Consider the following 25,634-nt stretch of genomic DNA (forward strand, 5'->3'; position numbering starts at 1 on the left):
CTGGGGAGGTGTTTGCTGTGGTGGTCCTCAACTACGAACCAGAATATCCGGGGCTTGCAAGATACTTCCTGACAAAACAGTATTTTCCAAACTCTAGATATTTTCTGAAAAATGCCATCTGACTGTGATAATTGCCAAAGAGCAGTGTTATTGAGGCGCTGTCGCTGAACCAAAAGCTTATGTCAAGAGCTCAGTGAACCCTTTTCTTTTGGCTTTTGATTGGAAGCTCTGCTGACAGCACTGCTCCATTGATCAGCTGCATGGATCATTGAACTGTGCCCTCACAGAGCACACTTTGTGAAACTGCTACCAGAGCTCGAAAGAGTGATATTAGCTCATGATTTGCTACGCTTAAGTAGTGTTCCCAAAGGACCAGGGTACTGGACTGAGTTTTCAGAGCTCTGAATTCATCTCTGGTTTTGCCATTTATTTTTGTAGTGGTCTTAGGCGATTGCTTTTCTCCACAGTCACTTAGCTGTTGCTCTTTTTACCTTAAAGAAAGATAATCGGTAAAGGACTTGATGAGGCTGTGGAGAAACTGCAGTCCTCAAGTTCCACTTAGCTGTCTGGAGCTGGGCTTTTATGGCTTGTTTTTTCTTCCATAAAGGGAAGATATCAACACTCCAATCTGAAACCTCCTAAGCTGGGAGGCTTAATGAATATTCATGCAGTGCTCTGAAGAATAAGTGCGTAAGAATTTTCCAAATAATAATCACACCTGCTGACTTTTATTCCAAGCCCCCTTCCACCCATGCTTTTTCATTATTTCAAAATACAGTCTCTCTGCGCCGCAGAACTGAGACCATTGCTTGGAATTTTGTAATGAACATTTCAGAGCTGTGCATGTGGTTTGCTTGAATATGATGACAATTTTTCACTTCTTGTTTTACTTCTCCATGTTGTTCTTGTTTCAGACGTGCAGGCTAAGCTGATACAGTGGGATACGGTTTCACCGTAGCCTGTGAAATAAGTTTTGTAAGCGTCATCGTGTCAGAGAATTATGCTAGCCACATATGGCCAGGCTGCGCCCTGGCACGTGCAGCAATCAGTTGGTGGCACTGGTGGGGGAGATGTATTGGCGTGGCTGAGCATTTCTATTCTGAAGCATTTATTCCTACTCAGTATGGGAGCGTAAAAAGTGAAATCTGAGTAGTTTTAATTAATCCATGCTGCAAATGATCTCTGGCTTGGCTTGAAATCCAGTCCTCTCCCTCGCTACTCCTGGACTTAGGTAAGCCATTTGCCTGCAGGCTAATGCAAGCCAGGAACGTAGATCCGGAGGCCCAAGGTGGCCTGTGATTGTCCTCCCGGGCCAGACTCCATGGGTTCGGTGCGGAGCATCGTATGCTGAAATCGGGTGTCCCCCGGAGCCCACATCTCCCCGTTTGGCAGCAGCACAGCATCCTTCTGCTCCGTGTCAGGCTAATTAGGTGAGGGGCCCCGGGGGCTGAGAGCGCTGCCAGGATGGCTGTCAGCGTCTGACTTCTCGCCAGCCATCTGAGGCAGTTTGGCGTTAGAGATCGAGGAGAGGCTGGAAACGAGAAAATAGTGAATGCTTACATGGTTCTGCCATCATCATCATCGTTACTATTATTTATTAGCATCTGCACATCTGGTCAAGCCATGCTGCGGCGGCTCCTGCCAGCGGGGTCTGCCCCCGTTCACAGGGCTGTGGCCCTGCGGCAGCCCTGCAATGCCAGGGAAACCTGCGAAGGGGTGTAGAAATTTATTAATAAAATTAAATATTATAAAATTTATTAATAGTAAATTCTATATGCTTTGAATGATTTTTTCTAATTCTCTAATACAAATGTCTAATCATTTACTATATAGGGGTTTGGGATTTTTTTAAGGTTTAAGGAAAACTTATCTCTTCTTCAAAAAGTCCTTAAGGACTTTCCACTGCATCCAGGTCACGTGATCTAGATCCACATTTTGGTTACAAAAGCCAAAGACAAAAATAGACAACGCTGTCAAAAAAGGATAAAATTAGTCAGGTTTTCTTGAGAGGGCCACAGTTTGATTTGGATTTTCAGATGTTAGGGTTAGATTTTCAGGGTTAGATTATCTCAGCAGCTGTTGACATTGGGAGAACTTTGCCATTAATGGGAATCGTTAGACAAATGCTGTTTGGATCTGAGATTTTGTCTCAAACGTTTAGCGTTACACATTCAATGTGGATATATTTGGTCTGTAGGGCTAATTCTGTTATAGCACAGAAATGATGTTGACACCAAATTTGTGGATTTAGAGAACTGCAGAATGTGCAATTTTCCTCATCTTTTGCTCGTGTCCCCAGGAGGGAAATACCAGGTATTCCTGCTTTTGGATGTGCACAGAACTGCTCCAGCGTGCAGTGTGGATGGGACACCAGCCCTTGATGTGTCCTGTCTCTCCTTGTGATACGTCAGGAAATTGCACACAGAACGCCACCTGATTCTTTCATACTGAGATCCCCCACTATTGCCTGATCCTAGGATAAAAGGGTTTTCTAAACAGCCCGAGTTTGGGACTACAGCCCCATGGAGCTCCACTCTACAAGTAGATCTATGGTGGCATTCCACCACAAAGTTACTCTAGCATAACTAGGTATTGCACCTAAAAACTGCATCGGTCCCGGGCTCCGGTCCATCCTGTGGCTGCACAAGCACCTGTGCCAGCCCGGCAAGGAGGCAGGAATGCCAGCCTGGGTTTGGGAAGGGCACGTGCGGCTGCTCCTTTTGGTGTCAGCACTGAGTTATGCTCAGTGAAGGTCTTTGTGATACCAAGCCTGCCTCAGTTTCCCATCTGTAAACCGGAGGGTGCTGCTCTGCAACCCAAAAGGGTGGTAGGAAAAGGAAATAGTTAATGGGTCTACAGTGCCTTGAGACTGCAAATTGCTTTCTAAAAGTTGTGTGATGAATATTTGCTCTCCTGCTTCTCTCATTTTAAAAATTGCAAAGGCTTTTTTTAGAAGCCATGCCTTCATCATAATTCATTTCTGGATTTGGCTATCAGTCAGTTTTCATCAGTTTGCCATCTGGAATGAAAAGAAAGCGTAAGCTGATTTTGCCTTTCTTTATATGTCTCCTAAGAAAAATTGGGAGCAAAAAAGTGTAATCATGGGAAAACAGATTAAAGAAGCATAGAAGAGAAAAAAACCCTTTACCGCAAGTGCATGTTTGCATTTTTCCTATGAACAAACTTAAAATGAGATAAACCTTTTTGTTTTTCTTCAAGGAATACTGTTAAGGTTCATGGACTCTGAATGACCCATCTCTCTCTTGTTTTTCTTCTCATGCTCCTTCCTATTCACAGGACAGCCTGGCCTTTTTGAAGCACCTTTCTGGCATTCTCAAATGCTTCAAACCAAGGGCTTATTTAAGTAGTTTCCATTTTTCCAGTGGCCTTTTCTGACTTTTGCCAATTGTCTGTCGTGTTCTTGTTGATAGGGGGTGAAGGAGATCATCTTGCATTATTTTGTTGCTAATGTGTATATATGTCATGAGCCTCTGCAAATAGGGGGACAGAACTGGAAAGGACTAGAACGTGACGGAACATTTTATCCTTTCTTATGCTTTTTGTAGTTTTAGCAGCTTATTCGCTATAACCACGGTGCTCAAAGTATAGCTTCTGAAAAAATGGTTGCAAACTTTCTTCTTAAAAGTTTCTGCACTGCATTTTTCAAACTGCTTTGAACAGGAGGGAAGGGTTTTTTTTTTTTTTTTTAATATCTATAAATTTCTCAAGAATTCCCCTGAAAGCTATCAAAGTGGATTTGACTGCTTGCTTTCTGATTGTAAATAAATTCTAACTCAAGTGATGAAAAGTGCACGTAGGGTAAAATCATTTTTAATAGGAGGTTTTAAAAAATAATTCTATTTGATAAAGTTCTTATAAGCAGTTTAGAGCTGTCTTACATGGGAAAGAAGAGAACAGATCTCTATCTCAGAGTTTTTCCCCTGAAGCCTGTGAAATTAGTCCTTCTCTAAAACCAGTATGTTACAATTAATATATAGGGAATACCTCTTTGAGACTTTCTCTGTATTAAAGGCATTAAAATTTGTATGAGTATGCTAACATCAAGGACTTTATGCAGTATGTACTCGATTCTTCTCACATTTGTGCTTTCCTTCATGCAGTGCAAATCAGATGTAAATAGGAAACTATTAGGAATAAATGATTGAGATGATAAAATGTAATTTTAGTTGTTTTCTTAATGTCCGTGTTTGGCGAACAGCCTCAGACATTGAACTAGGAGATGTAATTTATACAAGCAAGACCAGCCCTGAGTTTTCTGTATGTTTGCTTGCGAAAGACCTTTTTGTGTTCTTCGAAATAGATTTACACTTTATTAATTTACTTTTTAGTTCTGATGAAAGAAAGTGTATGGGGGGGGAAGAAGAAGAAGGGGAAGAAAGGGAGCACAGACTAGGAGGAGGAAGATTCAATCCAATTTGTTTCAGGGGCTACAATTGCAAATGAAGCATTTTGGTCTCTCTTGATGAAGGAAGGATCCTGTCAGATTAGAGGCCACTGTCGTCCCATTTGAGTTGCAAAAAGGGCTGCACATGCAGTCTAATAATTGTCTGTAATGCTAAGGAAGACAGATGTAGCATTAGCTTCTGATGCGAGCAACCACCGTATTAATTTTCAAGGGAGCAGCAGCAAAAGCAGATGGTGAGATGAGGCAGGGATGCAAATGTCTGCCATCGATAGCTTTTACCTTTGTGTAATGGCTGTGGCTGATGCTGGGCTGAGCCAGCGGGACCCGATCACTGCCCGGCCGCACCAGCTGGTCCTTGGCCAGCCTGGCTGCGGAGGGATGCTGCCCAGGGCTCATCTGCGCACGGCTACAGGCGTGACACGGGCTGTTTGTGCTATGATGCAATGGGATAACTTTTATACAGAGTCAGCACATTTTTGGTAATAACTGAGACCAACAGAGGCAGCAGTCAGTGGTTTCCTAGTTAGGTTATGAGTCTGTGTGAAACAAAGCACATAAACTCAGGAAAGTATGCAAACTTGCTATAAACTGAAATCCTTGCTGTTTTTTTTTATTCTTGGGGGAGGGTGCTGGGTTTTTGCCTTTGGAACATCAGTGGGAGGACATTTGGCAGTGCATCTTCTTTGCTACTCAGGAATACACAAAGAACTGGGAAGCACCTTTTAGCAAATATTGTTAAACAAGCCATCCAGGACCTTGTCCAGTGATACAAGGCATTGAGATCAATGGCACACTCAACCCTTGGGGTAGCTCATGTTGATCAGGATATCCCCTCAGCTGTGACAGAAGTCTGGTGGGGACAAATGGAGTTGCAGTGATCCTCCTAGACGTAAAATGTGGCTTCCTTCCCCAAGTGATATTGCCGAAGTGTGCTCAGAGGTAGCTGCGTAATTTGAACAGAGGGGTTTGTTCTGGATCCAGTGGTCCATTTGTGTCTTTATGGTATCCATCATCTGACACAAGTGGGTAAGCATGGGGAGAATATGCTAAAGATACATGTAAAGTGCATTTTTATTCTCTCTCATGGCCAGATACGAAGTTTTTAGATGCCGTAAGAGTGAGAAGCTGGTGTAACTTGTGCTGTTCAGTTCTGTGGCAGCACATTTTACAAATGGTAAATTAGCTCATTGACCTCAAAGAAATGCACCTAGACTCAAGGTGAGTGAGAGCCTCTGGTAATGCTAACTTTTTGGACACACGTCCTCACAGCTTTGAAATACTTTGTATGGATTTTTTTTTTCTTTTTTTTTTTTTTTTTAAATATCACCTCCCTGTTGGAAAGGGGCAGCTGTGAGGGGTAGGATGGAGCAGGCCCAGCCGGCCGGGCAGTGCCTGTGCTGGTGCCAGGGTACGTCCCAGCAGCTGCCCAGTTCTCCCATCCTCAGTGCTGCATCCTCCCGCTGCGGGCAGGAGGAACAGACATCCGACTGTTTGTCTACTTTGCTCCTGTTGCACAGGAATGAAATTACCGCCTTTTAGATGTTAATAACTATAACACGGATTTATTTTTTTATTTTTTTTTTCTCTGAACTCATCCTGTTGTTGTGGTTAGTGAAACCAATCAGAAGGATTGGGACTTTTTTTTTTTTTTTTTTTTACCATGGGAAAATGTTTGCAAGGTCTGGCCTAAAGGTAGATAAAAAAACCAGCTGCATGACGAGACACGGCGCAACTGTTGGGCAAGGGGGAATGTGAGGATTATTGTTGAAGGGACTGCTGAAAGAAAGAGGGATTTCATGGGGGAGAGGGAGGTTGCTTGGCAGGGAGAAGGGAGGCTGTTCCAAACATATGGGGCAGCCTAACCAGATGTAGAAAAACTGGATAATGCGCAGAAAACAGAAAGCGGCCAAGGGGAGTGAAAGCCAGGGTGGTAAATTTTCCCTAAGATCTTGTAGGTAAGTCTGTCTAGCACAGTCTGTATTGCAAAGAGGCGCGAGGGCGACTGGATAGAAGAAGAAAGGTGGCTGGAGCAGCCTGAGAGAAAGGTGAGGGCAGCAGATTATTAGTATTTGTTAAACAGATGTTTTCTGGTTTCATGATAAATTCAAGGGACATCTATAATTAAAATGAAATCTCCGTAACATACAAGTATTAGCTGTATAGTCTAGGTTGCAATGAACTAGTTGGGCATCACTGAAACCATGAGAACTACACCAGATAAGGACCCAAAGTTTTTAATCATTTTTGTTTTCCATTTTTTTGTGAGGGGAATTCTCTTATTTATTTATTTTATTCTGTATCCTTAGAATATAAATATAGGTTAGTGTTTATTTTGTTTGGTGAGAGAAGTTCAATTTTAAGTCCCAAGTTTTGTGTTCAGACAAGTAATATATAAAACCCTCAACACGGCAGTTAAATATATTTGTAAGAATCTGCATTTTTTAAGGCAAAGATTTCTGCTAGAATTTTGTACTCTAAAGACCAGCAAACAGAACTAAGGGTGCTGTAGTCCACTTCGGTGTCCTCTGGCCTCGCACTTGAACTTTCTGCAGATCCAGCTCACCATGAGTCTTCAGAATAACTGTTGATAGTATGAGAAAGACGGAGTTTTCTTTAAAAGCTTGGGCTGTATCCAGTATTTAATGTTTCAGGGATCTAACTGCGTATTTTGAAGGCTTCCATGAAGAAACAGCTTCAGTAATTTCAGTGGTTCTGTCCATCTTATGACACACTAATGAGTCAGTAATTAGAATGATTATGGATTTTTTAAAGTTGTTGTTCATGGTTTGTATTTTATGCCATGAAATGCTCAAGTCTTTTGAAAAACGTAATGGCCTGATACGTTATTTTCTGCCTGATCAGTGCCAGAGACAAAAAACCACCATGTATTTGGACAAGTTATTTGGCTTTACAATTAGTGCATTTCATATGGTTCACTGGGTGGCTGTTGGTGACATGGTGACAACGTCTTATATCAGATTTGTGGGGTCTAAATCTGTTCATGAATATTGTTCCAGAGCGTTTGTGATCCTTCTACAGCCTGCTCAGTCTCAGGCCACATTGCAATAATACTGCCTGTGTTTTACCAGGGCAGTGACCCTTGCATCCATATAGCTGCATTTCTTCAAAATCTCATAGGCACCTCCAGCATTGTGCTAGAATATTTAATTGAGGAAGTTTCTGCATATTTTTAAAGGCAGAAGTATGAGATTTTGCGACAAAAGGGCATTTCAAATTCCAGCACAGTCCTTAGCTCCATTGACAAAACTTCTGTTGACTTACTGAACCAGCTTATCACTAGTGTATTCTTTAACACCTCTTATTTTCTTAGAAATATTTTAAAATGCACTTTTTGGACTACTAATTCTCCTATTTTAAGGAAATATAATTTAGTTTATGGGACCTAAATTTCATGGATTTCTAAAAGGTACTTGTTAGCTGTATCTGCTTTTAGAGAGAAAGTGTAACCTTCACTTACATTTTTGGAGACAAAAAAGGGACCTTGAAGGTTACTGTGTGGAGGTCCATTAGCAAGTGTGAATTCCACTCTCGGCTGATCCCTTACCACTAGTTAGTGTGTTTGCTGTGGCCCTCCTTTGGAGCGCTCTCTGTCCAAGCCCAGAGGCACCTGGACCAAATCCAGGTTCCTGGCACTCACTGGGCCAGTCGGCCAGTCGGCCCAGTAGGGTTACATAGGGAACCTTTGGTCAGTCTGATTTTGCAGATGTGCTGAGTGAAGGAACTGAAAGGAATGATTTGCTTCTGGGTGGCTGAGCTTGACTTTTTTTTTTTTGGGTCAGAAACTATAAAATTAAAAGTTCATTTGATTGTCCTGCCTATGTAGTATTCACAAAGGAGAACTATAAAGAGGAGAAATCAGAGAGACATTGATGTATTTCAGAGAATTAACTTGACAGCTACAAGGGACAAAGGGAATTCCCCATTCTAGAATTGCAATTTTCCTACTTTATCACAGCTAGCTGACTCCACTGTTGAAATGCATATGGGACTATATTTCATGGTTACATTTATGGATCACATGTGTCAGAGACAGGTCCAAGTGAATGGTACACCGAAGAAGTTCAGCAAACTGATGTAAGTTGTGCGTGTGCCTGCTGGAGGAAAAGCTTTGAAGGCGTATCTTAGGAGGAGAGCTGTCCCATGTCACCCATTGATGGATTTGCTTAGCATATAGGCTCTGCTACCAGCCCTACCTGTGTGTCACCAAACAGTCCTCACTTTGATGACATGCCTGACACCTCAAACCCTGCTTTCTACCTTACACTGCAGACCAATGTCAGATGTGGTACCAAAATTTTTTTCCATTGGTACCACACAATTCCAGTGCAAGGGGCTACATACCGAATACTGTATAGTTGTTATTATGATTAATTATCATTATTATTAACAATATTATATTATATGTGCCTATTTGTGAATACTTCATTTACTGTTATTGCCTTGACGGAGTCTTGGTTTATGAGCTGTGTTCAACATGTTGATTTCCTTTTATCCATAAAACCACAAATGTCCTGGGCAACTTGTCTAAGACATTATGTCTTTTTGAGCATCTGACTGTGAAAAGCTGTTAAAGTTATGGTTTAGGTGGGTGCTTGTGAGAGAGGTCCAGTGTTATGTAAGACGATGCTTACTCAAGGATATTCTCCCTTAAGGTCCATACATTTGCAACTGCTCCCTTTGGTCTCTAAAAGTCTGTGTTGGAAATGCAGGAAAGCTCTCTTTCTTTCTGGCCTGGAAAATCTGTCTAAGAGTACAGAGTAATTAACTGAAAAGTTTTATGTTGATATTTATCATGATGGTGGGATTTTATGAAATTGTGGTTGCGTTTATGTCCTTATTCATAACGGAGGTCTAGAAATGAGTCAACTTGCATAGTGGGAGAAAGCGTTGGGTTTAGAGCACCTTTTTATGTGTCCTCCAAGTTTTTCAATCACGCAGAGTGTTGCATCAAAGAAAGGATACTCTCATTTTTCTGGCAGTCTAACATTGCTTTAGAGTGCTGGATCCTCTGTGTCTTCAGAGTTGCTTGATGAGCCAAGCATTTTAGACCTGATTTTCCAGGAGGCTGACAGTGACCAGATATTCCCCATTCCCTACACATGGAATATTTTTTTTTTCTGTTGACTACGACCTACCTCTTACATAATGTAATTCTCCAAAATAAGAATAAGGGGTGACTAAAGGACACAGAAGTTTTTTGGAGCACTGGTGTAACATGGGGAATGGTGCAATTTCCATATGAAGAGAGATTTGAGCTCTCACTCTTCTGCTCTCTATCAGTGTAAAGTACGTTTCTTTGCTCTTATTTTCTTAACATAAATCTGTATCAAAGTGTACATCTATTTAAAGAAATTTTCAAAAGCCTGTCAGGAAGAGCAGAACATGCTTCTCTCCTTGGGAAGAGCCGCAAAGAAGCAATGTATGGTAGAAGTTACTCATTGCATAACAGACCCAGCAGTGAGAACAGTGCTATAAAAAAGTGTTGTAAGATACAAAAAAAAAAAATATTATTTTTTTCCATCTTCACATACAAATGTGAGGACTTCTGGATCTGTTCTTATAAAAACATAATATTATCTCATTTCTGGCTTTAAATTAGCTGCAAGTGGGAAGCCTATAACACCAGATTCACAGAGTGCAAACTGTTCTTGGACTGTACTGCAGGTATGGCTGACATGATCAGCCCTAGGACTTTTTGAACAATTTTTAAGTTTGGTGTTTTACATGTATTGTGTATAAAAAATTGTATTGCAGAATACAAAAAATACCAAATGCAACTGTGCAGTTCCTACCATTGCCGTATTTGTATTTCTTTGTCATTGTTTTACTACTCTGTTTTTCCTTCCATTAAGTTCATTAACTTACTGTCTCACATTTCTGCTGGATATGTAATTATTCATGACTTTGAAAGCAATCCTAACCTAAAAAGGGATCTGTGTGCAGCTGAGGACCCGAGTGAAGCACTCACAAGTCGTACTACAAGGCTTTGCTTTCTTTTGCTGCCGCAGGTTATCTGCTTCAGTGTGTCTCAGCCTTAACTGAGTCCCGTCTCCCCCTGGGACTTGGGGTCTGGGGCAGCATTTCACCTCCTACCACAGATTTTCTGTCTCCTTTTTGCATCATGTGGGAACTGCTTTTCTTTTGTGGAATCCGAGCCCATGTTTTAGTTCTGTAGTGGCTGCTTATCTTTTGTGGTTTGGAGTAATGGAGGAGTTGAGCTAATGCAGGAGCCAGCAAGCAAGACCTGGAATGTCTTGTCCTGACGAGATGATGTCAGCTGATACATTTGGAGATGGTTAAATGGAAGACATTTCCATTTTCGGCACCAGTAGGGTAATGGGAGTCTGAAAGGAAAACTCGACCTGAATGCCCACAGTGTGCACAGAGATGGGAGGGTGAGACTCTCGCCCGGGCTGCTGGGCCTGCAGTTGGAGTGAAAACCATGGTCTTTTGCTTTACAAGGTATGTTACATTTATTTTGGGAACAAAAGTAGCCTCATATTAAAAATATACTTTTAGAGAAAGTCTTCACCACTTGGTAAAGTCCACTGTAAGTTTCTGTAGTTAGATCAGCTTTTTTTTTTTTGGCTAACATATCACAAGTTCAATGTAGATAATTAATACTTAAATAAAAATAAATGCCTTTAATACTAAATTATTTCTTTTTAATTTTTCTTTTTTCTTCTTTCTTTTTTCTTCTTTTTTCTTCTTTCCTTTTTTCTTCTTTCTTCTTTTGTTTCTTCTTTCTCCTTTCTTCTTTCTTTTCTTCTTTCTTCTTTTTTCTCCTTTCTTTCTTCCATTTTCTTTTTTCTTTCTTCATTTTTTTATGGGTCTGTGAACTTGCTTAAAAGGAAGCATTCCTCTCCAAAGTCTGTGGCAGTACTTAAACACTGGTTTGGACTTTAAAAAATAAACTCTTTATCCATCTACCTTATGTTAATGGATTACACTCCTGCATTGCTGTCAGTCATTGCATGGCTGTAGCTGATTGAGTAGGATTTTTGGCACCTTATTTCTTGTCCAAACATTCCTTAATGCTTTCCCACCTCCTGTTTTATCACCCAAGTATTGCAACAGCAGAATTTGGAGCTCTGATAGCTTTTTTGGAAAGCTGGTTTTTTTAAAAGCCAATTCCTTGAAAACTGAAGCAGAGGGAAGAAAGAAAAAGAGGAATACATGTGGGTTGTGGCTGGAACGATCCCTTGACACTCATTGAGGTTGATCATAAATATGCATGAGACAGGAGGAGTTTTTAGTAGCTGTGTTTTGCCTCTCTTACCCCAAGCTGCCTGGAAAAAGCGTTTGTGACAGCCTGGGGAGCTCCAAATTTTAAACAAAAGATGATTGTTATGAGCTTTTAGAGAGGCTTAAATATAATTATTTTTATGTTAAAACACTGTAATGACAATCCTTGTATGTGTTTTACTTGCTCCATGCTAATTCTTCATCTTTGGGCTTTATCTACTATTTAGGGTTCACCCCTTTTTCATACACTTCTAGCATTCCCTCCTGAAATACCATGGACCCCCAAGATGATCATCTCTACTTTCTGGAGCAGGTTTTTCGCATACTTAACAGGTAGAGTTCACCACATCTCATACACCACCATTAACAGGGCAGCAAAGAAGGGCCAGTGCAACCATGAGAACACTCCTCCTGAAAAGTCTTGATTTTTCACTCTGTGTTCTTCAAATAGCATGCCTTTTCATTTCTTGGTGGATAGGATTTTAATAGAGTTTTCAAATGTCATCTAGTTTCTGGTAGCATGTTGAAGAAATTAAAAATTTTTCCTGGTGCTAAATACACTGTCGCTGCCTGCTTCCAGATTTTGTGAATTTCTGTGTGAAATTCTTTTCCCAGATAATGATCATGTAGTCACAAAAGGAACTTTTTCATTGATTACTAGATTTTTGTAATTGCATTATGGTATTGAGTGGAAGCAAGTCAAAGTGATTTTGTGTTTTTCTTCACACTTTAAAGATTTTTGTCTCCTTGTGACTCTAAATTCTTCATAATGTCTCTGATATTTATATCTTTATAAAACACAGACATGGTTTCCCCAAGGGTATTCCATTATGAGCTTTTTAATAAAATGTTCAAATGACAACATCCAAAACTAAGGATGATGACACTATTGCAATAGAAATGGGAATAAACATGCAGTTCACACTCTGTTTTTGATTCAAAACTAGATCATATGTCTGGTTTCTTCACTGTTGCATGCGTACCCAAATGCCAATGAGGTTTTTTTGGCAGGGTAGGGGGAGTCTGTATGTTTCAAGAAGTTTTTACACATTGGATCTCAGTAGGCTTCAATCAGATTTTGTAACAGAATAATTTTTAATCATTCAGCCAGCCAGCCACCACTAGCTTTAACTTTTTTCTGAAGAAAGTCCCAAAGTATCATACTGCTAACAGAATATGGAGGCTTAGATTTTTAAGAGGTTAGAACATATTTGCATTGAAATTGGCCCATGTGGTGTATGAGGTAGAGAACATCTTTTTTATGTAAGACAAAACTCCAGCATGAACATTTTTTTGAGAATAAATACTATTATAGGATTACGTATGTATTTCATTTAATATGACCTTGCAATAAATGACCATAAAGGCAAGGTTAAGGCTGAGACATCCACTCTGAAAACCTCTTAGTGGTTACCAAATATAGTTCTTCTCTGTGTACACGTGGATGTGCACATGTACGCTTGTATTGGGTTGTAGTTGGACAGAAGCACACCTATTCTCAATACCTGATTTTCATGTGTAGCCTAAAGATTGGCATCAAGATGATCCTAAAATCCAATCAGATTTGTTTTAGGATGTTAAACGGGATTTCCACCCCTGCCTCTGTCAAGGTAGAGCTCAAAATGTTGACATAGTTTTTTGGCTTTCCTGGAAGATGTATACTGACATACTTGTATACGTGCATTTATAATAGACATGCAAGCATAGAGGAGCATTTACTTTGCTTGGGGTTTTTCTTGTATGGACAAGACAATAATTAATAAAAATACTTCTTGTCATCCCTCATGGATTTGTCTTTCTTTTTCCTTAAAAGGTCTTCAGCAGATATTAGTCAACTGGAGAACACTTTTGGGTCATTTGTGGTGTGGCAAGGTTAAGAGATACTGTGATTGCTGTGAGTGACCAAAAAACAATCTGACCGTTATTGTAATGAGCTCATCCTTGTCTTTTCTTCTGGTTTAAGACCACCTTGAAGTCATGTGTGTGATACAGCACTGCTCCTAAGAATTTTTTTAATCAATTGGAAGTGAAAACTCCATATTCTTTAAAAAATGATTATAGGCTAGTACCCATAAATGTAGATTTGGAAGAACTGCATCATCATGCTCTTTCAATCCCAGTTGGTTTTATTTCTAGTTTGGAACAAAAACTATAGCGTGATGTAATTGCCTTCCTCTGATTATTTTTACCTTGGTGTATTCCATTGCTGGCTTGTGTATATCGTTTTTATGTGCTGTTGTTTCAAAAACTTTAAAACTCTTGAGAGCCAGTCTTGGAAATCCTTCTGGATGTATCATTGTTTTTTTATTTGTGCATGGCAATTGCAGCAGCCCATTAGGGGCCTATAATTCCTATTGAGCATAGAATGGACTTCTCATCATTTAATGAGGAATGTGATTTTGCTCCTCGGTCGAGCTAAAATCTGCTTACTGTTGTGATTACCATCCCTGGGCTCCACCCTGCCTTTCACCACCTGCCACTTACAAGTAATTCCTTTGGCAATGAGAATACAGCCCAAACTGTCAAATAAATTGGCCCCTTTCTGAGAGCCTTCTGATTATTATTCTTATTTTGTGGTGATGTCATATTTCCAAGGGTAATCTCTCACTGGAGGAGTATGTTTTTCTTTGGGACTTGCATCACCCTCTCATTTTTAGTCTCCATTTCAGAAGTAATGATTGCTTACTGAAAATATGCATTATGTGGATTTTCTATTATTCAGTTCCATTACTTTTTGTGAGCACATCACTACATTTCTAGGAAGGAGAAAAGAAGATTCTTTAATCCAGAAAATAAGCCAAGAATTGAAAACAGGCAAACTTGTTTTTTTCCTTAGTGCATACAAGTTTATTTGTTACTATCTTTAAAAAAGAGGAGATTTCAATTCCTTATTTTGAATACTTTAAATGCACTCCATGTATTTTTGTTCTTTGATTAAGCAGAAAAAGTATTAAAAAGCAAAGTGTATTTTTAGGATAGGTGGAAAGAGTGTTTCTTACTAGCTGGGAACAGTGTTTCCTTTTTACTTTTTGGATATTTGACATCATTGCGTATATATAAAATGAAGTTCAGAACTTCCTTCCTTCACACTTTGATGTTTGTGATGCTATTAACTCCCACAAAAGAAAATACAACCCCAGTTTAATCCTGGTAGTAAAATAAGAGAAGCAGTGCCTAGGTGTCTGTGCCTAGCATTTTACAACAGCTGCTAACAATTTTATTCTGTTGTCATATTAAAATTTCAAACTAGCGTTTACGACTGCTTGCTTGAAGTCAGTGTTGTATACCTGTAAGCTTACAAAGCAGGAAGAACAAGTCTTCTCATGTTGTGTATTATGATGCACTACAAGATATTTAAACCACAGTGCTGGACACTAGGCCAAATGTAAATGCAGTTACAGTGAATGTGTTACTGAGGCAGTGGTTTTGAGATTTTTTAAGCATTGTCTCACTGGTATGAGCTTCATCATGTCATCCTTTCTCAGTCCTAACCAAGGTATTTTTTAAAAAATTCTCTGCTGGGTGCCGTTAAACTGCTTCCAGTAACTTTGGTGGCTTGGTCATTGTAGCTGCGGTCAATTGGTGACTGCAATCCAGATTCCTCCAAAGCCATGGAGGAGGAGGAAAGGCCACACGTTTATGTGATGAGGCCTCAGGAGAGATTTGGGCTGATGCCAGGTCCCAGGAGTCTCTCCAGCAGCAGCTTCCTATCTCCTCTTCTTGTTTCTTCCCTGTCTCTTTGCCTCATAACTCCCTCTTGGTCTGCTTCTCATTTCTCATTTTACAGTTCTATCTGTTTATGTTAGATTATAGCTCCTGAGTACAAGGATCTTATCATTTTTAATAACTGAAAACAGTTATGCACTCTGTGCACATCAGCGGTATCTGCTGCTTTCCTCCTTTTCTCTCTGCCTTCCCAAAACTGAAGGTTCTTGGCAAAGAAATGGGGTTACTGTGGCACAGCGTGTATTCTTTGGTGAAGAGGGGAAGGGAGAGCTCCCTTTCAACTTATTTACAATCCCTTGCCTTAAGGAATCCAGAAAACATTGTCATTACAAAGAAATTCTAGTGCAGTAATATATGCAATTACTGACAGTATTTATTATGGCTCTAGAACGACTTGAAAAATATACATTTCGTGTGCTGTGCACCTGATTAGATTTCACAATGACCTGCCCTAGATTCTATTGTAATGATTGCTTTTGAAATGCACATATTGTAATAAAAAAAATATTAAAAGATTCATATATTCCATAATTAAAATAAAGCTCATAAAAACAGTAGTGATACATCTTAAATTCAAAGCATACTTAAGAGACCCACTGTACCCTTAATGGAATATACATCTTATTTCTAAAGTGTATTAATTTAAAAAATAACCTAAGAGGTGATTATTTGGGGTTTGGGGTTTTTTTAGGCCATAGGTCTTCTTTCTTTTTTTTTGTCCTTGAGTCTTGTGATCGCTTACTGCTTTGCAAATCTGAACCTATACTATTTGCTTCAGAAGGCTGTATGCATTGTGTGCTGTGTGTTCCATAATGTGAACATCCCTGAAATTAATAAGGTTATTGTGGAATACTTTGATTTCTGATGGAATTCTAGACAGCTTCTTGCCGGAATAGCCAGAGCATGCTGGCAGGTACAGTGAGCAAATTAATGGGGAAAATCTGCATTCACCGGAGACAAGAAGGGGCCAACCAGCCCCTTGTAGGACCATAGCTGACATCCACAGGTTTCCCTGCACCGTGCTGTGTTCAAGCGTTGGATAAAACAAGGCTTGTTTAAGGCTCCAGACACGTTCTCAGAAATGGAAAACAGGATTCCAGGTTCACTTGGGTAAACAGCCATATCAGAAAAGTTTTAGGTGTAGGGAAGAGTTTGTGAGAGAGTAAGCGGTAAAGAATGTACTTTTTAGAGGTCTGAAGAGGCTTAGCAGCGGTCGCCCTGTTAGGCCTTGAAAAGACTATAAAAACAAATGTGAATAAGTAGAGAAAAATTTAAGTAGAGGCATTTTGGAATGAGGATAGGACTGAGATTAATCCTAGGTGCGGCCCTGGAATTAAATGGATGTTCCTCCTCATCTTTTAATGAGGATAATGTCATCAGATACAGAAGTATGGAAATGTGTACTATTCTACCCAAGATGAAACTTAAGCTAAAAATAGGGAGTCCACTTAAGCGAAGGGACTGGAGCATCTCAGAGTTATGAGAGAAATGAAGCATGAAACTGAGGTTCAATACCATGGGCTTCTCATAAATCCATGGAACAGGTATCATATGATTAGGCTGTAACAAATGTTTTTATATGTATGGTCTGAGCTACTGCAGTTATTAAGTCAATGCAAGACTTGAGAGGTAATTTGAAAGGAAAAAAGTAGAAATGTGCTTACAAAGTTTGTTGATTAAAAAAATGAGAATGCAGAGAAGGAATGTAATTTTTTTTTTTTTTTTTTTAGAAAGAATTGGAAAGCCTTGAGATCTGGAATAGTAGAAATGGGAGGAAATACGAAGTGCATCATCAGGAATCTAGGGAGTAATAAGAAATTATGCGATGGGTTGGGAGTTTGTCTTTGGAAGCTGTAAGAAGCATGAATCACTGTAAACAAGGAATACCTGCCCTTTTCCCCCCCTAGCAAACATGATAAATAAGATGAGGGAAAGAGAGAGTTTCCCTAAACATTTATGAAGATATCAATTTGTCGAGAAGCTTTATCAAGCTATAATTTTGTTCTGCAGTTCGAACTTGTTTGTTAAAGGGAGGGGAAGCAGAGCAGCACTGCTAGAAAAGCAGATGGCCACACTCCTGCACCCACTTTTGTCTAGTGCTGGCTTCATGATGTGGTGTGTGAGAAGAACTGTCTTTTTGAGGTAATTGCTGCAAGTGCCATTGGTCCTCACTAATGGACTAGTCTATTGGTTTTACTAATGAATGCAGTCTGTTTCCAGCAGGGAGGACCATACATTTTTAAGAAATGCTAGAAAATAACTAGGAATGTGAATAAATGAGAATGAAATCTTTTTTTTTTTTTTTTCTAATGGGACTTTTTGGAAAAAGCAATTGTCTCTTCTTTTTTGTCTTTCAGCCATGGAAGAGTTAATAGTTGAGCTGCGCCTGTTTCTTGAACTTCTGGACCATGAATATCTAACTTCCACTGTCAGGGAGAAGAAGGCAGTAATAACTAACATTCTCCTGAGGATACAGTCATCAAAAGGTCAGTGTCAGGGGTGGGTTTTCTCGCTTGCAGAATGCACAGAATAAGTCTGTGCTCAGTGAAATAGCTTTAAGGGCTGAAGACAAGCACTAAATTGAAGCAAGACAGAAAGACAGGGTGAAGCCAAAGTGTAACTTTCCTGAACACTTTTGTTCATGTTCAGCAGTAAAACATAGCAAAAGGCATACTGGAAGTATCTTGGGTGCACATGGGTGAATCCAGCTACAAAATTACGTGCGAGATAGAATGTTTTTGCGTCTCCTGATACAGTGGTTACTTCATTTTATTTGCGGCAGCGATGCTATTTATGAGTTTTGATGGAAAAGTAATGCTGTGTGAGGGAGTGCTGGCCACAGCACCACTTTATAGCTGCGTGGGTGCTGCGTGCTGCTTCTCTGGTAAATGACCCAGATCCATCAGAAAGCTTGATACTGAATTGGTGCACGGCTGATACAGGAGAGCCAGGCCAGAGCTAGGAGGTGGCTGTCAGCATGTTTGGTTTGCATTTTGCAATTAGAGTGATATTCACTTACCCCTTTTCTTCCTATCTAAAACCATTTTGATTGCACAATCACTTTTGTCTCTGTCAAGGTTATGGAACTGAATGCAATATAAATGATTCACTGTGTACAGCAACCTTTCCACAGACCTTATGCGAAGAATATTCCTCACTATTTTTTCTAACAGTACTGTCATATTTCCTTACAGCGTCTTTCTGTATGAAGTGGCCTCTGTTTCTCTTACATTTGACAGAAATACTGTCAGTGTAAACCCACAGTGTTTAGATTTTTCAAGAATACTAGAGTGTGTTGAAGAAAAATTCCACATTGTGAGCAGTTGCATTTCTCATGATTTGTTTCTTCTCCAGTGCTAAAAAAATACGATCTTGTTTGATGCAGTATTTCCCCCCTTCACTAAAGACATCATTTCTGCCACAAGATTCAAGTTCAAGGAGACAAACTTGAAAATAACTGTTGTCCTCCTTTCCGTTTTGACATTCTTAAAGACTCATCACTATTTTTTCTTTACTACTGAGAGAAGGGGGCAGGCACATACTGTGGAAGGAGGCTTCATGCTCCAAAAGCCGATTCCCCAAACCCAAACCCCCCAAACCCAAAAACTGTAGGTGAGAACCTGCAATTTGATATGTTTAGAAACAGCTATATGTTACAGAAGTTCAAAATAAGCTCAACAATGCTGATCTGACACTGCATTTTCTTCTTGTAATGTTTTCAACTTTATTTATTAAGAAAAACATTTGACTTCCTCAAAAAGTCAGACGCCATTCTGTTGCCAATTTTGGAAACACAGGGAAGGGTTATCATATCCTTTCCTTCTGGATTGTGGATGGTGTTTCAGGACACAAAAGTTACAGCTCTACTAGTAAATTAAACAGTGCTGGGTATGTTTGTGGACCCTGGAACTCATTTCTTTATGCTGTTAAATTATGGAGTGGTCCTGGGCATGGGTTTGGCTTGAGCTGACTCATCTCCTCCATCAGTTCCTAGGCATGACTTGGGAGTTAGCATGGGCAAAGATCTGTTCCCAACAGATACCTCAAAATCATCACCCTCCCCCCTGGTTTTGAGGGGTGAGAGGTTTTAACCATATGGATATGGATTTCTCTGTACCAGAGCACCTTCCCAGGCATGTTTAATTTATGACTTTAGATGTGGACAAGGATAAAAAGACCCAAGGACCATAGCTTTCTGCCTTTCAGATCTACTGTTTAGGTTTTAAAGCCTATTTCAGGATCTATAACAAGATCCATTACATCCTATTACAGGGTCCATCCATTAACAAGATCCATATATTAAGTGATGGAGCTTGGTTCAGTGCAGTTGTTACTGAAATGTTATACCCACGCCTAGTGCCTACGTTCGAGGAGATAAAAGTTAGACATTTCAAAGAAAAGTCATAAAAGTGATGAAAGAATCCAGAAATACGCCTTCAAATTATCCAAAATGAAGTATCATAATTAACCTTGATGTAGGAGAGGAATGACTGAGAATGAGCTCTTAGACTTACACAGCAAAAAGCAGTGTGCAATGGTGGAATGTTTGTTTCAAAGTGGAAATAAAGCACATGTTTGAGCACTGAAGCTATGAACTAATGTGGGGACTTTGTAAGGTCTGCATGCCATTGCTGGCGTTTCATCAAGATAGAATATTTTGCTAAAAGATATGCTCTAGTTCAAACAAGTATTAATTCAAGGAAAACCCATAGTTCAGTTAAGCAAGAGGCCACAGGACCGTGCTTTAGATGTCTACGAACTCCACTTTATGGAATTGCAGTTTAAATAAGAGTTTAAGCCAACATAGCCTCTAAAAAAAGCATCCTGTTTCCCTCCCCAGGCTACTCATTCTTGCTCATCATGTATTGCATCTTCCTCTCTGCTAGCACAAGCATTATTTGTTGGGTTTTTTTTTTCTGGTTTAGTCCTAACCAGTGTTACTTCCCTGTTCTGGTTCAACCTGAGGCCACACACATGCTTACGCTGGCACAAAGGGTGAGGTTGGTGCAGGGACAGGAACAAGGCAGGGAAGGAGAGGAGCTGCCTCCTTGGGAGCTCTGCCATCCTCTGCTGGCTTCAAGTGTGTGCGAAACTACCCAGGGAGTCATGTACTTTACTGGAGCTGACCCTGCTGCTTTTTTTATCAGTTATAACATTCAGTACTCCCATCCCTTTGAAACTATTCATCTCTTCATTAAAATTAAAAGCAGTAAAAGATGCATAAAGCCACCGTACTCTGTAACTAAGCTGAACTGTCATTCAGAGTCTGTTTTTCAAAACGTTGTTTTACTCCACCCACATCACCCCACGAGAGCTCTTGGGTCGCTGGCAGAGCTCTTGGGTCGCTGGCACAATTTAAGAGGCCTGAGGACTATGCTGAGTTCAAACTCTTTATATGCATTTGCAAAAATCAACTGTGTGAATCCAACAGGATATTTCGATTGCTGGAACAAACCGTTTAAGTTCAATGGGGAACAGTAATGAAGGATGTGTGGAATTGGGAACTGGCTGAGTTCTTTATAACATCTGGAAATGGACAATTATGTTTTTCTTTGTAAAGGTGTGGAAATTATTATAATGGGCTTGTTGGCTTTTAGCAAAACCCTTTAAACTCAGTAAGTTCTTACTTGGGGAATTCGTTAGAAATCTTTTGCCTTGTTTTGTTACATCTCCCAAATGCACACTGTTTTCTTCATTTAATATCTATCAAGCAGAGAGAACTGGGCCAGGCAGATGTATTCTTCAGGTCATAGCTGCCGGCCTTGACCTGCCCCACATCCAAACCCGTGGTTACTCTGAATAGCTGGCAAAACTATAAATCTTATTTTTCTTCCTGAGCCTTGGCATGCCCAATAGATTGTAGGTTTGAACAAAACACTTGGCATTTCCTTCTGAAACTCAGACTTTCTTCTGAAAAACAAAGACACAAACAGTTTATTTTGGAGTGAGAACTGTTGGTGGATTTAGTCATTTAATATGACTGTCAACATTGCTTGTTTTCTTTAAAGGGACCTGATGCTGTAAACTTATAATGCTGATTTGCCGTGTAATTTGGCAGAAGAAACTAAATGTTAGAGTAGGTTCTTGCTTAAACACTCATAGTTTAAAACTGAGGAAAAACTAGTTTTACAAAGTCAATAGAATTCACTCAGAATACTTTTCTTTTTTGCAGTAAAAAAGCCTTCGTATTTGACTTTTGGTTGTTATGGAAAGCACGGGAGACTTGAATACGGATAGCAGTCATAATATGGATTCATCCTACAAGAAGAGGAACAAGTGAAAGTTATACTAAAAAAAAATAAAATTGGAATGTTTCCCAAGACTAATCCCCCTCTTGATTTGTAGGAAGAAAGAAGAATCTGTGGCCCTTAGAGTCAGTTTATTTTATCAGTGTTGTTTTTCAATCCATGACTTCACACCCAGTGGGACTGGGTTATTATGACAAGAAACATTTCATCATTGATTACATTTTTGAGAATTATATGATCTTGACCAAAAGACATCCATTTGACTATGTAAATATATATTTTAAAAACTAAACTAAACACTAGAAGCTAAATTCAGTTTAGGAGTAAGCAGGGTACAATCCATTGACTGAATTTTTGCCAGAACATTGAGGAGATGCATCCTAATCTCCCTTTTGATATTTAGAAAAATAAACGATATCATGTTCCTATGTAGTGAGTTCAACTGGGATTTAAATTATTGTGCCAGAAACTCAGAACGAGTGGCTCACTCCTCTTTTTCTCTGGGAGGGAGATGCAATAGTGATACAAAGGATCCTCAAAGCAGCTTTTACATTCAGCTCCTTTTCCCTTTTCAAATTCACCTGGAAAATTATGGGATTATTTAAGAAAAAAAAAAAGAGGAAGATGGAAATGGTGGGAAAACATGCTCAGTGTGCAGTTCTGTTAATGGTGAGGTGGTTTGAGCAAAGTCCCCCCAGCAGCAGCGTGCTCCAGGTTGGGGTGTCCTAGCATCCTGCCTCTCCCAGGGCTTGTGTAGACTCGCACCACGGTTCCCTGATCGGAGGCGGTGGGGGCAGCAGGGAGCCCAAAGAACATGGGTTCTGTGCTGTGTGGGTGCTGTGGGCTTGGCTGAATAGCTGTCACCACTGCTGCAGGGGAGGGAGAGAGGCAGGGTCTCTTCTTCTGCCTTCTTCCCCACTCTTCTGGCATGAAAGGAGGGTTTGGACTCATTTCTGCATGATGGCCTTGCCCATCCAAAGTGTGCCATGGGAACGACTGTTGCTCGTCTCCACTGGTAAAATGCAGCCAGCCACATACTGCTCATAGGCTCACCATGTTTTATTCACTTTATGGTGCCAATGGGACATACACAAGTGGGGTATCTTGCCCCCCTAAATGGTTTTATCTGTATGGTAGATGCCTGGCAATGTGTTTGGATTTTAGCTGTTTAAGTCTTTCAGTTCCAGATGGATAGGCAGTTCAGAATGACTTCCTGTAAATTTTTTCAGTGTCTGGTATTTGTTGATCCAAATAGCATATATGTTATTATCATATAGAGTAAGTCTGTGTTTGTTCTGCTTGATTTAATTCCTGAATTCCCAGCATTCTTCCAGTCCTGCCTTGGTAACTGCACTTGGGAGGTAGGTCGTGAGCAGCACTGTGTGCCAGATTTCAATGTGTGACAGTCAGATGTGGTGTCCAAGTGTGGAAAAAATGTCCTGTTTGCACCCACCAAAGTGTTAAGTGATGTCTGTTGCTCTTCCACAGGTTTTGAAATAAAAGAACATGTACAGAAGCAAGAAGTTGCCAACAGTTTGCCGGCGCCTCCTCAAATGCCTCTGCCAGAAATACCTCAGCAGTGGCTGGTGAGTGTTAATTTTTTTATATATATATATATGAGAGAATATATTTGTGATAAGCACTAACAGAAATGTTTACAAGGGGAAGGAGCCTCCACGTCCAGGGAAATTATTATTCCTCTCAGCTCCGCTCTGATTGAGGGAATTGGATTCAACTTGCAGAAGAGAAGGCAAAAAATTCCCTGTGGTGATACAAGCCCAGGAGCAGGTCACCTGCAAAGGCTGTGGAATCACAGTCTTTGGTGATTTTCAAAATTCAAGTGGCAAAAGTCTGAGCAATTTAACTTCAGAGGTTGACCTGCCTTGTGTTGCAGGTTGGCCTGGCCAAGCTCACAGGTCCCAGTTAGTTTCTTACAGTTTTAAGGATCAGCTTTTCCTGGAGCAAGCCTTATGAGAAGACTCCCTCTTGATATCTGAAAAATGAAAGTACAAAGTTTTAAAATGAAGGAAGACGGCTTCTTTTTTTTTTATAAAGTCTTTAGTGCCATTCTGTGCTCAGTCTCTGGGTAGGAAATTCCCTGCAGAACAAGAAGTGTCTGTTCTCAGAGATGTTTATAGCAAAGATACTGGTTGAGATCTGTAATTCAATTCCTCCAGTTGGGAGCAGCTGTCTTGTTGCAAAATAAACTATAAACAAGTTTTAATTCTCCTCTGTTACTGACTTTACGGTAGATTTGAAGAAAACATTTTCAACATTTTTTTAGAGAAGCAAAAGCAAATCATGATTTAGCCTGTTGAAAGGCGAACATGGTCTTAGTCCAAATACTGATAAATTATCCATCTTTTTATTAATTTTTGAAAAATTTTGTGCATGGTGATAAGGACAACCCGTGGAGACCCGCGTTCATTGGCTGAAGCAGGAAATGTAGATGCAGTTTATGGGGACAGAACAACTGGGTGACTGATATTCTGCCTCATTTTAGTGTGTTACTCTGTTATCACATTTATGCCCAGTTCTAAGAGATACATAAGCCATTAGCATCTTATGAACGTAAGAACTAATTTACCAGATCAAACTCCTGGCCAGACTTTCGTAATAACCTTTATTTGATGGTGAATAATGCCGTGTACTGCAGAACAAAGTAAAAAAATCCCAACAACCGTATTAAGTAGAATACCTTAATCATAGTCTCTCCCTAAGCACTACCAGCTTTTGGTTTGTGACCTGAGCAAGATTATTGTTTTTTTTAATTTTAATTCTACGTAATGTAATGAGAATCATTACTGGAATCATTATAGGAAGGAAATGTTTATGCTAGAATTACTCCTATCCAGAGCTGGTATATATACTGTAGCAAAATTCAACTAAAAAGGGTGCTATAAAATAATTATGCAAGATTTGGATGGATGCAAAAGTGATCTTATTAATATGCAATGAAACCTGGAGAATCCATTTCATGGTTAACAGTGCCTGAAAATGATTATTTTTCTTTAATTCAAGATGCATATAGCATAAATTACAAGGGAAGGGGTTGATGAGAGGCAGGAAAATTATGGAAAATGCACAAGCCTTTGAAATGCAGACTTCAGGTGCTAGCTTCATAAACTGAAGCCAATTGAGATCCTCGTTCTTTCATATTTATGTAGGTTCAGTTTAATAAATTGGCTCTGAAGATTCAAGTTGTTTTTCTAAAGACAACTGACCTACTTTTCCTTTCTCATACACTAATGTGTAAATTCCCTTAAAGTTGGTACAGCTGCAGCGAGTGAAATGGTGTGAAGTATGAATTAGGTCCAGGAGGTCAGCACTGTTTTTTGCAGTAGTTCAGTTGGGATTTTGGAGTAACAAAAATATTTCTCTGAGATACAGTGGGAATTACCGTGGAAGTTGACACAGTTAGAGCTGGCCAGTCTGGAGTGCGATCTTCCCATGTTGAGCCTGGCAAAGTGGGGTTTGAACATGGCCCTCCCCTCTGACCTGCCTGTAACGCTGCGGACACTTTCATCTTGGTGAAGTCATCAAGCTGAGGTGGTTTTTCCATAGTGGTAGAAGCTGATTTTTGCCAGTTTTTCTGCAACTCTGTTGCTGCCGTCAGGCAGTGTGGTTTTCACCTCCCTTTCTGGTGTCGGTGACGCTTTGAGATCAGCCAGGAAATGTCTCAGGCCTCTCGTTGTCTTGCATTATCCAAATACAGGTTATGAGTGATGCTATTTTAAGATGGTAGCACATAGTAATTTGTGAAAAAAATGACAGACTGCTGCTTTCCTGCAAAAGACCAGGTGGAGTCAGAAGGGGAGGAAAAAAACCATCAGCTTCTTGACCTTTGGACACTGGGGCAAGCTCAAACCCCACTCTGACTTCAGAAACTTCTCCTAAAGTCATGTTGAACTAATGGAATTGATCATTAGCTGTTTTCTGGAAACCTTTCTCTATTAGATGCCTCTTTG

At 40.0% G+C, this 25,634-nt stretch overlaps 1 protein-coding gene across 3 annotated transcripts in view; it reads left to right on the forward strand.

The window, feature by feature from the left end:
- Positions 1-25,634, forward strand: part of AFAP1 (actin filament associated protein 1) — a 120,318-nt gene that overhangs the window by 36,933 nt on the left and 57,751 nt on the right. For all 3 annotated transcript variants that reach the window (XM_063335942.1, XM_063335940.1, XM_063335943.1), the window contains exons 2-3: positions 17,776-17,904; positions 23,155-23,252. In XM_063335942.1, coding sequence (XP_063192012.1) covers positions 17,778-17,904; positions 23,155-23,252 — 225 coding nt within the window. In that variant the 5' untranslated portion in view covers positions 17,776-17,777. The remainder of the gene's footprint in view (positions 1-17,775; positions 17,905-23,154; positions 23,253-25,634) is intronic.

The sequence above is a fragment of the Chroicocephalus ridibundus genome, chromosome 5 (genome assembly GCF_963924245.1).
Source record: "Chroicocephalus ridibundus chromosome 5, bChrRid1.1, whole genome shotgun sequence".
Classification (NCBI taxonomy): domain Eukaryota; kingdom Metazoa; phylum Chordata; class Aves; order Charadriiformes; family Laridae; genus Chroicocephalus; species Chroicocephalus ridibundus.